The 15,459-nt window shown below is 47.0% G+C and overlaps 1 protein-coding gene across 1 annotated transcript in view; it reads right to left on the reverse strand.

Moving 5' to 3' along the window:
- The window catches only part of DOCK1 (dedicator of cytokinesis 1), a 1,358,032-nt gene that overhangs the window by 1,188,102 nt on the left and 154,471 nt on the right, over positions 1–15,459 (reverse strand). The window contains exon 6 of the mRNA XM_086922569.1: positions 2,440–2,588. Within this exon, the coding sequence (XP_086778695.1) occupies positions 2,440–2,588 (149 nt within the window). The remainder of the gene's footprint in view (positions 1–2,439; positions 2,589–15,459) is intronic.

Genomic DNA, 15,459 nt, shown 5'->3' on the forward strand with positions numbered 1-15,459 from the left:
ATGTATCTGCAGGCGTAGCATGAGAAAGGTCCATGGGTGTGTCCAGGAGCGGCTTGGACGCAGTTGGGGGAGCGGCCGGGGTTAACCCCCCTTTTTTCTCAGCCCCCACTTGACAAATCACCCCCAAACTTTCAGGATATGAGCTGACCTGGATGAAACATTTTTTGGGGAGAATTTTGCGAAGATTCGTGAAACAACACCAAAGTTATATATATATAACTAAAAACTACAGGTGACGAGACTGTGTGCTGACCATAGAATTTTATTTCATGTAGCCCTCGGACGCGTTTCGCCTGACCAGCAGGCTTGTTCACCGAAGCTTCAATTCTTTGCAGTCACCATTTTAAACAGTGTACCCACAACCAGTCATGTGATCAAAACTACAATTTAGAAGACAGTGAAAAAAGACTCGTTGTTTTTACGGCTAAATGCAAGCATTGAATTACGCTCTTAACTCGGCTGAGAGGTTCAAATTCTTACACAATTAATTAAGCACGCGCGGAGAGCATGAAACACTAATATGTTACCAACATGTATTATTAGTACACATTAACTGTTATCACAAAGACATACACTCGCAAGCGCATATTTAGAAAATATTGTTGCTTTGGTGCGTAACATTTCTATTTGCTCCCCTAGGTGTGTGTGAGTGAAGCCTTAAATTAAAAGTATAAGGGCAATACTCCTACTGCGCAGATCATATCCAGGTACATGGGTGAAGAAAACCCTGAATTGGGTTAAAGAAGTGAAATACACACTCAAGGGGGATATTCTTTATGGAAACGAAACCTCAGCAATAAAAGATAATACATAGATGTAATGACTAACTCCTGTGGGTAGGATATCAGGGCAAGGTACAGAACAAAATGAAAAGAGTTGTCCATAGAGAGAGTTACTGAAGGGGACAAGCAAGCCAACAAAGAAATTAAGTACAAGAGGACAAAACCATAAAGCTCTAGGAACAGTTTCAAGTAACAAGAATTCCACCAATAGGTGGATGAGCCATTATCACACAAAAAGGGACCACGTAGTGGCATTTCATGGATAAAAATGTAGACGCCTTGATGCCACAAGTGTATAGAACTCCGAAAAATGAAGTGTTTGTGGCAATAAGGAAAAAAGACTTGCCTTTAGGCAATAAGTGAGTAGGACAGATATCCTGACAGGAAAAGTCAGAGCAATGACAGCAGTGGTAGAAAAAAATCTGCACTTAAGTACTACCACACAGATAAAGAATGTGGAGGAAACCACAAACAAGACGATCAGCAGGGCTGAAGGAGAATTTTTTTTATAATAATTTTGTTTTAAATACCCTTGTGAAAACCACAAGAAGTGAATGAAACATGTGCACCAGAGTAGTCCATTAAAAGTGCGCCCTGATGAAGAAGAGCGAGAAGCTCACAAAAGAAATGAAGGACACATAGAGGAAAGAATGACCTAGGCAGAATTAATGGCTAGAAAAGCAACCTGGACAACAGAATAGAGACACTCGCTCATAAACTCTAGACCACAGGTGGCTCTCAAGTAGTTTAGGACCATAACCTGTCATCGACACCGTATGTAGTATAAGAATAATACCTGCAACAAGTAGGAATACCACACCGGGTACCCCCAGTAGGTGGGATAGACAACCATGGACACCGCCATGGAAAGCTGTAGCGAGAAATAAATGAAGGACCAACATCCCAAATAGAAACGATAATGGGTGGATTTAGGGAGATAGACAGGAGAAAGAGCAGAGCTAAGTTTCCCACAATTATGGGAAAGTGTCCACGAACACAAGGTGTATTAATGGAATGCAAAGCAGAACTTGTGGAGAAGATATGCTTGCCACAAGAATTCTATCTCCAGGAATCTCTGTCTGACGGAACATGAGGGCGAGAGTTGAGAGTTGATATCTTACGAGGCTGAAGCAGCCTGTACCACCAAACTATTATGCGTAGGGTGCCGGAAGAGTCAGGCAGGATCACCAGGGGCCGCACAGTGTCTGTAAGAGATAGATCAATCCAAGAGGGCTGGTTTGGATTAATGCAAGACATCAAATTTAAAGTTGTTAAGTGTGAGAAAAAAATATTCTCCAGAAATAGTTTCTTATTATTGCTAAACTTCATACCTAAATTTGTAAAGTTGTCAGCATTAATATTAAAATCAGTCCTGTGACCTTAGATAGGCTGGATTGAAAATTGATGTGGTTGAATTGGGCTTTAGGGGTTGTTTTAGTGGAAGAAAGGTATCTGTGGTGTTCAGACATAATCAGAGCCTCCTTAAAATCTTCTGTGTGAGATATTGCCAATAAAATGTACCAAAATCTTCTTAAAATCCTCATCCAGAGTTTGGCTTTATAAACACTAATGCACAATCATATTTTGTAATCATCAACAGGGATTAAACATTTATTTACATAATTATATCTTTAAAAAAAAGTAAATTGATCCAAACCTATTTCCATAATCAATCTTGGCTGTTATTTTCTTTTTCAGTTCATTGAGCTCATCCTGTGGTAGTGTCCCAGAAATTATTTGAGATCTCCATTCCACAAGGTCATATATCATATGTTGCACACGAAGAAACATGTCTCTGTTGTCTTGCTAAAAATAGAAATAATATATTAAGGCAGAGTGTACAAGAATTAGCTAATATAGAAATAATATATTAACACAGGGGGTACAAGAATAAGCATTTTATAAAAACAGCTCTGTTGAACTTAGAAGCCAGGGTTTTCATACAAGTGTCTGGAGCCACTCAGGTAGGAGGCAAGTTCTTTATTTCATGTAAGGCTCTTGGGTTGCAGCAATAGCAAATAGGTCCAGTCAAGGATCCATTCTTCCTTCACCTGTTGTATTGCCTAGAGTTCACTCCAGACCACACACCAAAATTGTATTACATCAGTCACTGTCAGCATTCTAGACACAAGATCAGCTATACAGGAAGTGAGGACATAGGATACTACATGCCTCCCCTTTTTTCCAAACAAGAAAACGGTTAACAGTCATTCCCTTGCATGTAAAATACATAGACAATAATTCACAATCACTCATTCTCCAACCTCTATAGCTTATCCAGTCAAACACCGGTTACACCCTCTAGTACCCATGCAGACACAATGACCATAAGGATCAAGACATGAGGCTCCCCACTCCTGATGTCCAAAACAAAATAAGACAACAACTAAGTTGTGACAACCATTTCACAACTGTGCAAGACGGGCAAGTCTTGCAACCACTAAAGACATGACGCCCTACCACCATATGTCTGCACACACATAATGACACCATAGAACTTTTATGCTTGCAGGACATGCATTCACAGACACTCAGTCACACGACAACCAGGGAAAGGAAACCACCACATTCCTTCAAAACAGAATTACCCATCATCCCCAAGTGTACATATTAAAGCACAAAAATAAATGTTCAACCTTACATCACCTTAACTCAAAATTCCCTTGACTGTCCACCTCAGTTTGCTAAACTACACAGCCCAACAGACTCTCACACTTTCTTCATCTTCCACAAGCAACACTCAGACATCCCCACAAGAAGAACTGTCACAGACAAGTACAGCATATCACTCCAACACGACCTTCACCTAGTTACATTATCTGACTAAATGAACATGACCAAGTGCCAAGCAGAGGAAAACACTTAATCTCCACCAAGTACCTTGCTCCATGCAAACTGCGCCAGAAGAAGTCAGGACGTACTCCAAATATGCCAGCCTCCTATAAACGCTTAATGAAAATCCCTTACACAACACAAAAATCAAACACTAGAGTTATCCTGTTATACACCAGTCCACATTAGCAGATAAAGAAGTACTCAGGAAAAACACAGTAAAACTACAACAAACATTACTCGTCAAACATAACACTGAGTCACTCTATTATATGCAAAATAAAACATCACAAAAAAATCATAAATGTACTTTGCACCCTTTACCACATGCTTCACACATCTTTCCATTTGTACAGAAGGAGGATTGGTACCAGAGCACAATAATGAAAGTGTTGTGGCTACCACCCACCACACCACAGAGCGGTGGCGGCTCGCACAGTTAACTCTGTGAGGCGGGGTGGGGGTAGTGGAGTTCGACATACGACGGGAAAGGTGAAAGTAAAGAAAGAAAGAAATAAAACTACCTACTTTGCGCTTGCCGCATCGCCGGGACGGTGATGCGGCAACCGTAAGGAAAGTGGTTTTATCTATTTACTTTCATCTTTCCAGTCATATGTCGAACTCCACTACGCCCTGCCCGACCCGTCTCACCACCCCACAGCATTACCTGTGCGAGCCGCCACTGCCACAGGGAACTACATTTCAACACATTTTCACAGCATAAGGTACCCCCCTGCCCGCTACTAAGCTCCCAGGACATGGTACTTATGTTGTCCCTCATCACACCTAAGGGGTATTCTACCATGCCACTTCTTATGACAGGGTACTATTGTTTCCCAGTGTGAATATCACAAGGTGCTTCCCACATACTACCCCAGGAAAAACTGTACAGTTTTTTCCCCAGCTGAAAGCAACACACACACATGTACTACACTTGTATCTTTTGTGATGGGGTACTACTCTTCCCCTCATCCATTCATAAACTTCAAGTTGTTCAAAATGCGGCTGCTCGGCTGCTGTGCCAAATTCTTACGTTTTCTTCTGTGTCCAACTCTCTACGTGATCTCCACTGGTTGAAAGTGGAGAATCGTATTAAATTCAAGACCTTACCCCATATGCATAAAATCAAAATGGGTAAAGCTCCTCAATATCGAAAATCTGTTGTCCAACTGTATGTTCCTCCTCACTGCCTTCGGTCTGCTAGTCAGACTCAATTTGTGGTTCCAAGATACAGACTGTCTAGAATGGGCGGTCGTTCTTTTTCTTATTTAGGCCCCATCTTGTGGAATTCTCTTCCTCTGACTTTAAGAAATGAGCCCAATTTTGTGCACTTTCGTGGGATGCTGAAGACCTGGCTCTTTAATCAATAGTTCCTCTCCCTTATTTGTTTGACCTATGCAGGCGGCGCCGGGAAACCCTTGGGTAGCTAAGCTCCTTATAAATTAAATAAATAAATAAAAATTAAATAAATAAAATAAACTTTGGGCTGACTTGGCAAGACTTTTTCAAGTACCTCCAAATCCGGGACTTCTTGTTTCACAAGGTTGGGGGAAGGGTGAGCTTGGAAAAAAACAATTTTGTGGAGACTCTAATTCATGGTAAAAAAAATACTATTGGGGCCATTTACGCACTTATTAATGCATTGTTTCCGGACGATATGGTAAAAACATCACACGAATGGCAAGAGAAAATTGGATTGTCTGATGCTGAATTTAATTATGCTTTTTACATGTCACAAACGATTCTCTCATCAACGAAATTGCAAGCACAATTTTTTTAAACGTGCTTCTTTTTATATTATACCCCGGATAAAATAGCTAAGTGGAGAAGTGGCAAAAGCACATGTTGTCCTAGATGCAGGCTCTATAGTGCTGACTCAGTGCACATCTTCTCTACTAGTGATGGACTAAAATCTATCTAACAAGAAATTGAGAGGTTTTTATCTAAAGTGTTGCAAACCCCGATAGTTTTATCTTGTGATGTTATCCTACTTGAAGCCGCAGATCCTAACAATGCTATAGTGGGGCATGTGCTCGTATTTATAGCTATGGCTGTTTTTAGGCTATGCATTGCCTCCGCCTGGTTAGACTTGACAGCTCCTTCATTTCAACAATGGTTAGCTAGATTTCTTGCCATCTCAAATATGGAAAGCTCCATTTATAAGCGAAAGGGTAGAAGACGACGCGAAAAAGGGTTAGAAATTTAGACTCCCCTATTGGTTTGGTGCCAGTCTCAAGGCGGGAACTGAATCAAATGTATTCCTAAATTGAAGCTGACGCCAGGAACAACAACTCTGTAAATGTGATGAGATAATAATTCATGTAAATGTAAAAATATGCATTCTTGTCTGACAATGGTAGGAGGGGGGGGGGGTCAGAAGGGTGAAAAATTGTTGTTCAAAAAGCCGAATAAAGATATTTAAAAAAATAAAATGCAATAAGGTAATCCCAATGTTAACCTGTGAAAGCGATAGGTCTTGCAGTAGTGAAAAACGAATGTATTAGTTTTTTACTGCCAGGACATGTACAATTTAAAAGCACATGTCCTACTTTTTGAATATACTGCACCTTGCCCATTGGGCTGTCTAGGGCCTACCTTAGGGGCAACTCTTTTGTATTAAAATGGAAGGTTTGGGCCCGGCAAGAAGGTTAACTTAGCAGGTCAGCATGGCAGTTTAAAACTGCACCCACAGGTTGTGCAATGCCAGGCCTGAAACATATTTAAAGGGCTACTCAAGTGGGTGGAACAATCAGCACTGCAGGTCCACAAGTAGCATTTAATTTACAGGCCCTGGGAATAGGTAGTGCACTTTGCTAGGGACTTATATATAAATTAAATATGCCAATTGTGGATAAGCTAATGATACCATGTTTAAAGCAGAGAACACATGCACGTTAACACCGGGTAGCAGTGGTAAAGTGCCCTGAGTCCTAAAGCCAGCAAAAATGTAATGTAAAAAAAAGGGTCTCCCTCAAAGGTAAAGAGTTTAGGGGTGACCCTGTAGAAAGGGCCTGGCCCAACGAAATATCTATCTATCTATCTATCTATCTATCTATCTATCTATCTGTTAGATTTGGGGGTCTCTAGTTGGCACAGGTAGGTACAAATAGGGACCCTTGCCTCTAGTCAGGGTAAGGGGGTACACTCCCTAAAATAACCCCTGCTCAGCCCCATGGTAGCTTGGCACGAGCAGACAGGCTTACAATGCAATAGTGTATAGAATTCAGTTGAGAGCACGTGTATGTCGTGACATTGAACAATTGAATAATAATGATTGTTTAACCTTTGGATATAAAATGAATATGGTTGTACTCTTCACTGCATAACATGAGAAAACATGCAAACGTGAGATTAGAGTTAAAACTGTTTTCTGCACTAAATTATTCATACAAGATTGCTCAAGGTCACTGCTGGACACATCGATTTCATGTCAGCTTTAGTGTATAGAATTTAGTTGGGGGCACGTGTATGCTGTGACATTTAACCATGATTGATTGCTGAACAATTGGATGTATCACATAAATGAGATCGGAAATAATCCCAAACTGTATGTATATATATTCGGTAACCATGCAGGACCTCTAGTCTCACAGGCACTACATGACATAGTCTTGTCATAAACAGCGCACGCTTACAGTCCGTCCGCACATACACAGTGGTCTGTTTTCCATTTCCATCAACGGTAACCGATCACCGGATGGAACGGTGATGCAGGTATCTTCCACCCTGGCCTGCCTACATGTGACGGGAACACGAGTACTTAAGCAACCGCTTAGAGAGCACTCACTGTCACCGTACCAATGTGCTGACAGTAGTGTTGTGTTCTGCAGCTTGGGAAAGAGTGCCCTAGGGGTAGTAATCTGGGGCCTACACTCCGGGGCATCTGAGGCTAACTCGGCCTGACACGTGGCCCTAGAAATAACTGAGACGGACTCTGGGAATAACTTGGTGGCTCTCTGTGCGCACGTCTGAATGCCTACGTGGAGAGGTGTGGCTCACTGGTTAGAGGCGGCAGACCCGAAGGCTGAGAACGGCCCGGGACCAGGGTTCGATTCCCGACGCGGCAGGGTCGAGGACCAGGGTCAGCGGACTGATAATTCTCGCCTCGGTGCCCACTTTGGGCAGTGATCACACTCGGTAACTCTGGGCATTAAGCTTGCCTCATCTCTACAACGGCCCCCCACAGACGCCGGGGATGCCTGGCTTCACCTTGGAGATACCCAGCATGGGACCATCTCACAGGGAAAGCCAGGACGGGTTCCCCAGCGGTCATTCGCGCCAGGATACTCCGGCAGTAATTGAGCGCGCTATAAAACACCTTACATTACATTACATTACATTACGTGCGTGCGAGGCCTCTCTTTATTATAGGGAGTCACATGACTCAACGCTGCACGCTTCTGGCGTCAGGGGCGTGCCACATCCAGGAACATAACATTCCTCCTAAAACAAGGAAAAACAACAACAACAACAACAACCGCAAAGTCATCGAACAGTCTATCCTAATGTCCTTCATTGACATCTTCAGCTTCCAAACATTATGGCGACCGAGTAACACATGGTCATATGCATTGCAATTACATAAACGTTTATTGGAACAGTCTTACGTGAAATAGTCGCGTAGCCGACAGGAGGGTGTGGGGTTATTTCTCAGCCGGTGTTGCGACCCTCTTTGACTCAGCATGTCTGTTCCGGTGGCTGGGACCGTTCCTGGCGCCTCCCTGTCGGCCCCATCCGGGTCTGGCACATTCTCAAGAGCCTCAGCCCCCTCACCCGCCTCTTCACTCTCTGCTCTCAAATTGCTACTCTGTGTGACCTCGCGGCTGGGTGTTAGTTCCTGGTGTGGTGGATTAGTTGCAGTTTCGGTTCCATTGGCAATCAGTGGGGGACAGGATGCTGTGGGCTCCGGATGAAAATGTTTGAAGTGTGATACGTTTCTGGTTACTGTCTCCCGTCCTCGAACCACTGTGATGCGGGTGCCTTTTACACCAATCACTCGCCACGGTCCTTTCTCATAGTTCAGCCTGAACTTGCCACTTGTTACCCTGTTGCGAAGAAGCACCACATCTCCTCTGTTGAACCGAGTCACCACCGCCCTTCTTTTCTGGCTGATTTTAGCAAAAATGGCCTTTCTTTTCTTTGCAATACTCTCTTCATTCGCCTCCTCTGGTGACCGCTGTGGATGGTGGGGGATGGAGTCCGTCACTACTCGCCCCATAAGGAGATGGGCTGGGGCTATCCCCGTAGTTGAGTGTGGGGTTTGCCGGTAGCTTCGGAGGAATGTGAAGATGGCCATCTCCACTGACTGACCTTTATCATGGGCGATGCGAATGACTTTATTCAGGGTTCTCATAAATCGCTCTGCCTCCCCATTGGCTTGAGGCCAGCGGGGGGTTATGCGTCTGTGGCAAGTGCCGAGAGATGATAGATAGGTGGCCAGATCTTGCCCTTGAAACGGGGGTCCATTGTCCGTGCGGAGCTCACGCATAGCCCCGTGAGTGGCAACAATTTTCTCCATCTTTGGGATTACGCACTCCGCACTCGTGCTTGCTATTATCTCCACTTCAGGGTATTTGGAATGGTCGTCGATCTTTACCAACGTGTGTCTTCCATCTGGGAGACTGCCAAAATCCATACTGACCCTCTCCCACGGTCGATGGGGCCGGGGCTCTACTATGATCGGGGCTTCCCGAGGAGCATCTCCGGTGACTTGACAAGTAGCACATGACCTCACTACTTTCTCCACCATGTCGTCCATTAGGGGAAACCATACTTTTGTCCGTAGCCGCACTTTGGTTTTGACCATTCCCTGGTGGCCCACATGTGCTAGTTGTATCACCTGGTCAGTTAGGGCTGTGGGTATTACCAGGCGATGCCCTCTCAGCAGACACCCCGCGTCGTCCTCATTGAGTTCTTCCCGGACGTGGTGCAGGCTCTCCATGATTTTTTTAGCCTCTGGTGTGAGCACCTTCCAACTCTCCTTGGCTTTGTGCCAGTTCGCCGTTCGGAGGATCTCCTTGGCCCTCTGTAGACAGGCATCCTGTGCTGTGGCGTTCACAACGTCTTCTAAGGAGAGGGGACGCGGGCATGACCGCGCGACCACCCATTTCACATATGCCTCTGTCTCTTCGGCCTCATCCATTTCCTCTGGGGTGGCTGGCCTGGGATGGCGTGAGAGATAATCCGCCGGGTTCCTTGCTCCAGGCTGGTACTCGATGTTACAGTTATATTCCTGCAGTGGAAGCAGCCATTTTTCAATGCGCGGGGGCGGCTTCGATGAGGTTCCTGAGAACAGGGCCACTACCGGTTTATGGTCAGTGACCACTGTGAACGGTTTGCCGTAGACATATAGATGGAAGTGCCGGCACCCCCAATGGATTGCAATAGCTTCCTTCTCAATTTGGGAGTACCTCTGCTCTGTGTCGGTGAGGGATCTACTTGCAAAGGCAACTGGAGTCCAATGCATTTCATCCCTCTGCCTTTGCATCAGGACGGCTCCCAGTCCTGCCGGCCCGGCATCCACCGCTAAGAGGGTGACATTTCGAGGGTCAAAGAACGCCAGCGTGGTGTTGCTGGAAAGGGAGGCCTTGATATCTTGGAAGGCCTTCTCCTGCTCCGGTCCCCAGGTCCACGCGGTGGAGTCCTTGGTAAGGTCACGCAGAGGAAGGGTCAGATTGGCCAGATCTTTGATGAATCTACCGCAATAATTCACCATGCCAAGGAAACTCCGGACCTCGGTGACTGTCGTGGGGGGTGGTGCGTCTTTGATGTCTTTTACTTTATCGGGGTCCAGGTGGACACCGTCTACCGAGAAGAAATATCCAAAGAACCCTATTTTGGTTCGTAGGAATTCACACTTTTCCCGATGAAGCTTAAGTCCTGCGTTTCGGAGCCTGCGAAACACTTGAGATAATCGGTGATTATGTACTGTGATGGTGCGGGCGTGTATCATTATGTCGTCGCTGACATTTATCACCCCAGGTATGTCGGCAATCAGTTCCTGGATAACATTTTGGAACACCTCCGCCGCACTGGAGACTCCGAACCTGAGTCGGGTGTACCTCCGAAGACCAATGTGGGTGGAAAAAGTAGTTATGTTACGCGACTCCTTGTCTAGCACCAGCTGGTGATATCCCGATCGTAGGTCTAGCTTTGAGAACCAGCAGGCCCCAGCCATTTCTCCGATGAGGTCATCAATGGTGGGGGTGATGTGACGCTCCCATTTTATGGCTGCATTGGGGAGGCGCATGTCCACGCAGATCCTGCCTGCCACTGGCTGTTTCGGTTTGCGGGTGACTACGATGGGCGACACCCAGGGGGTGAGGCCGGAGACCTTCTCGATGATGCCAGCCGCTTCCAGTTTGTGGAGTTCTTCTTCCACCAACGGCCGAAGGTGGAATGCAATGCGACGGTGTCGCAGAGCTACCGGCTGTACTGTGGGGTCAACGTGTAGGTGTATCTCACGGCCCTTGAAGCGTCCAATGCCCTCGAAAAGGTCCGGGAAGTCCATGAGGAGTTGTTGTACTGATTCTTCGTGGACTCCGAAGGCGAACGTTACCACACCTAGGTCTTCGGCTGTTCTGCAGCTTAGTAGCATGCCTTGCACTTCTTCCGATACAAAGATGTTTGCTCTGGTGGTTTTGTCCCCATGGCGGACTGCCGCTCGGAACTTCCCCCAGATCCTGAGGGGGATGTCCTGTCCATATGCAAAGACAGTGATGGGAGTGGGGCTCAGGGCCGGAGGCGTGACCATGTTTCTGTATAGTGAGGCACTCATGAGATTTATGGACGCTCCTGTGTCCACTACCGCCATTATGTCCTGGTCCGCCACCTGGATTGAACATTGAGGCAGTGTTCTGGTGCGACGAGCGGCGGTGCCGATCATGTGTACTTTGTGCACTGACCGTTCCTCCTCCTCGTCATCGTCCATGCCACTGTGACTCGGATCTCCTTCCGTGATGGTCTGTATAGCTTGGCGTGGTTTACGGAACCTTTTCGATCGGCATACTTTCTCGAAATGGTTCATCTTGCCACATCCTGAACAGCGTTTCCCCCTTGCTGGACATTCAGGTGCCAGGTGTCGCGGGCCTCCGCAGTATCCGCATGAGTGTCCGGATGCCCCACCCTGGGCGGGTGTCGTCTTTTTGTGCCACTTGGACGGTGTTTGGACTTGCAGCTTGTTGACAGGTTCCACCTTAACCGTGGCTTGTAGTGCGGCCTCCATATGCGCCGCCCTGGCTTTGGAGAGTTCCTTCGTGCGGCCGAGAGTGAGGATGTCGGCCAGCGGCTTGCCCGATTCTTCCAGTATTCTTTCTCTCAGTTTGGCAGAGGCGCAGCCCTGTATGATTTGACCTCGGATTTCTTCCGTTATGTCTTGGAACCCACATGTTAATGCCAGCTTTTTGAGTCTGGTGTGGTAGGCGTCCAGCGACTCCTCCGGCAGTTGCCGCGCTTGTCGGAATACAAAACGTTCATAGTCCTGATTCGCCATGGGTTCAAAGTGAGCATTTAGGGCATTTATCAACGTGTGATGAGTTTTGGGGGTCGCCTCTGTGAGTGTCCGAGCAATGGAGTGAATGTCTTTGCCACCTAGGTGAAGCACCATGGCTCGCTTTTGTTCCTTGTGGACTTTCGTGGCCTCGAAGAAGATTAGGAGTCTGTCCACCCATTCCTTCCACTTCAGGGCGAGAGTCGAGGGCGCACCCTCCACCACAAACGGTTCAATGGGCGGAATGGTAGCCATCGCCCAGGGAGCGCTTGATCAGGCCTTCGACGGGCCGGGGCAGCACCAGAGGCGGTGCGCGAAGGGGCCGGCTGTGGGCCTCTACCGTGTGCAGGGTTGTCAGCGCCCACAAGCAGGTCGGTCCGTGGCCGCGGAGGACACCTCAGAGAGCCCGGGAAGGCGCGTGCGACCGGCGCGCTTACCACGGGCGAGCGAGGCCAGCAGTGGGACCGGCAGGCGCCGCGTCCGACAGAGGTGCGAGATGACGCCGGGCGCCTCCCCGATCGTCGGGCCAGGCGGACCGAAGCGCGCTTCACACACGTGCCGAGGGGCCCGGTGCGGCGCTGGGCGGAAATCCACCGAGGGAATAGTCCGGCACTCGGCCAATCGTGCCACTGCGCGCTGCAGGCTGATGCTGGGCAGCACGGCTCACCTGCGATCCCCCAGGGGTGGAAGTCTTCCCTCCAGGCGCACTGTGTGGGGGCGTGTGACACCGCAAGGCACGAGCACCACGAGCCAAAGGACGGGCTCACAGCCGCCTCACGAGATGGTGGGCACACACACACCCCGAGCGAGGATCCCGCAACCACCCTCGTCGCCAATTGTTGTGTTATGCAGCTTGGGAAAGAGTGCCCTAGGGGTAGTAATCTGGGGCCTACACTCCGGGGCATCTGAGGCTAACTCGGCCTGACACGTGGCCCTAGAAATAACTGAGACGGACTCTGGGAATAACTTGGTGGCTCTCTGTGCGCACGTCTGAATGCCTACGTGCGTGGTCTATCTTTATTATAGGGAGTCACATGACTCAACGCTGCACACTTCTGGCGTCAGGGGCGTGCCACATCCAGGAACATAACAAGTAGCACCACACTGAAGCCGACCGAGGCGGCCCTTTACAGAACCCAGCGAGATCTTATTGCTTAATTTATGATTAAGGTAAGAATGCAGAGAATCCCATTACCATTCTTCTGCTCCGCATCACTTCTGTTTGCCCATACCTCTATTATCTGCCCACTTAACCCCTCGCTTACCCCCTCCAGGCGCAACAGTCCACCGGGACTCATTTAAACAAGGGAACACTGACACTGCTACTGCGGTAGCATGTTTGAATAGGAGCGCCAGCCCTACAGTATTTCTATAACGCACACCTTGCCTCACATTGAGGTAAGTGGCATTCCTGCATATATACGATATATACAATATAACCTTGAATGTAGTAAAAGTTATTTTTTATTTTATTTTTATCATTACATGACAAAACTCGGCCAGGTGCTCATGTGAGTTACTTTTCATTATTTCACTATTCACGGTCGCACACTTTCACCAAGGCTGCGCTTATATCAATACAGGTACCTCTTCTTTAGATACCTTCTCCATTCCAATCCAGCATTAGCGCCGGTACCTGGGCCTTATGCCAATTCCTCCCATTTTTCGTTTTAGATGTCCCAGTCATCTAAGTCCTGAAGAGACCCCCATATAGAGAACGAGCGACCACTCTGCATATATCATTGTATATTTGTGCTGCTAAAAATGGATACATAAATTGTCGTTCTTTGTAGATCTGGAAACCTTGTATATAGTAGACCACGTTAATATACACATTTTGGTTCCATTTTTCACATGGGGACATGATGCACTATAATCTATTTCTTGTGTTTGCAATGTGTATAAAATGGAATATTTTGTTATAACTCAACCTCTGCATGCGAGTGGTTCTTTGTCCTCTGCCATTATTGTACCTTAAATGGATCTCCATAGAACCTTTGTGTTGTGATTCGGCAGTTCGGCGCCACGCTTCTTGCTCTTGAGTCGTGCTTCTAGCTCCTTGCGACACGCAAGTCCTCAAAAGTCCAGCACAAATGCAGGCACTTCAGAAAGACTCTTGGGTCTTGGGGAGCTGGTGGGTGAAGTCTGTTGTCCCCGAGACTTCAGCAGAAGGCAAGCTCTGTTCCAAGCCCTTGGAGATCCTTACACAAGTTGATGAAAGTACAAACAAAGTTCCTCTCTCCTTTCTTTGGCAGTCAGGCAACCACTGCAGGCCAATCCCCCAAGCAGCACTTCAGCTTAGGAATAGTCTCTCCTCAGTTTTGTCAGGTTCCTCTCCTCAGCAAAGGTTTCTTCTTGTTGTCCAAAAGAGATCTAGAATCTTGGGATCATGATCCCAATACTTATACCCTAAAATCCTTTGTCCTCTGAGGGCAGAGGGGCCTTTGCCCAGTCCAAACCAGTTCAGGAGCTCTCTGTTTACATGACTCCTTCTTTCCTTTCACAGTGAAGAGCAGAAACATCAGACGCCCCACAGGAGGTGGAGCCATCATTGTGGAGGGAAAGCACAGCCCTGGGCACTTTGTTGACATGATTCCTTCTCTTATTTCACTGTGCAGGGCAGAGACATCAGACGCACCACAGGGGATGGAGCCAGCATTGTGGAAGGCAGGCACAGCCCTATTCAGGTCCCAGGTGCAACTCCTCCCACCCATCTAGATTCAGATCTCTCTATTCACCACTGGGCTGACACATTCTGTCATCCAAGACATACTGTTATGAAAATATAAGTTGCATTTTAGTTTACAGTGTGTATAGACAAGATCTTCTGGAATTTTCACGGGAAGCATTATCCATTGGGGTCCGGTAATCAGCTACTAGTCAGACCCTATTAATGTTGAGTGCAAATATTGTTCAGCAGAGATAAATTGTTCCAGTAATGTGCCCCGTTCCATAGAAATGTGATGCTTTCTAAGCCCTCTCTTCTCTTCTCCATGCTTTCGGCTTTACCCCCATCTCACCACTTCACCATACCATGATAATGTTGTCGGGGGTTTTACGGATTTCCAGCACATTTTAATTGCTTTTATCGCTAGTATTAATAAATTGGGAAACCTAGCCTGGGTTCCTTGCGATTTCTTGATTTTATAGTTATGCCTAGTATACAGTATTCTACAATGTCCTTTTCGACCCTGGTGTCAAGTCATTGATCATTTTTAAAATTGATGCCCAGAATGGTGTCAATTTCAGGCACGCCCAGAGCATATATAGTAGCTTGGCCGGTTGCATAGGACATCTAGGGCAGTCATCTTCCGTGTCGGGAGACATTTTTCACAACCTGTGTGGTGTCAAGTATCA

The sequence above is a fragment of the Lissotriton vulgaris genome, chromosome 5 (assembly GCF_964263255.1).
Source record: "Lissotriton vulgaris chromosome 5, aLisVul1.2, whole genome shotgun sequence".
NCBI lineage: Eukaryota > Metazoa > Chordata > Amphibia > Caudata > Salamandridae > Lissotriton > Lissotriton vulgaris.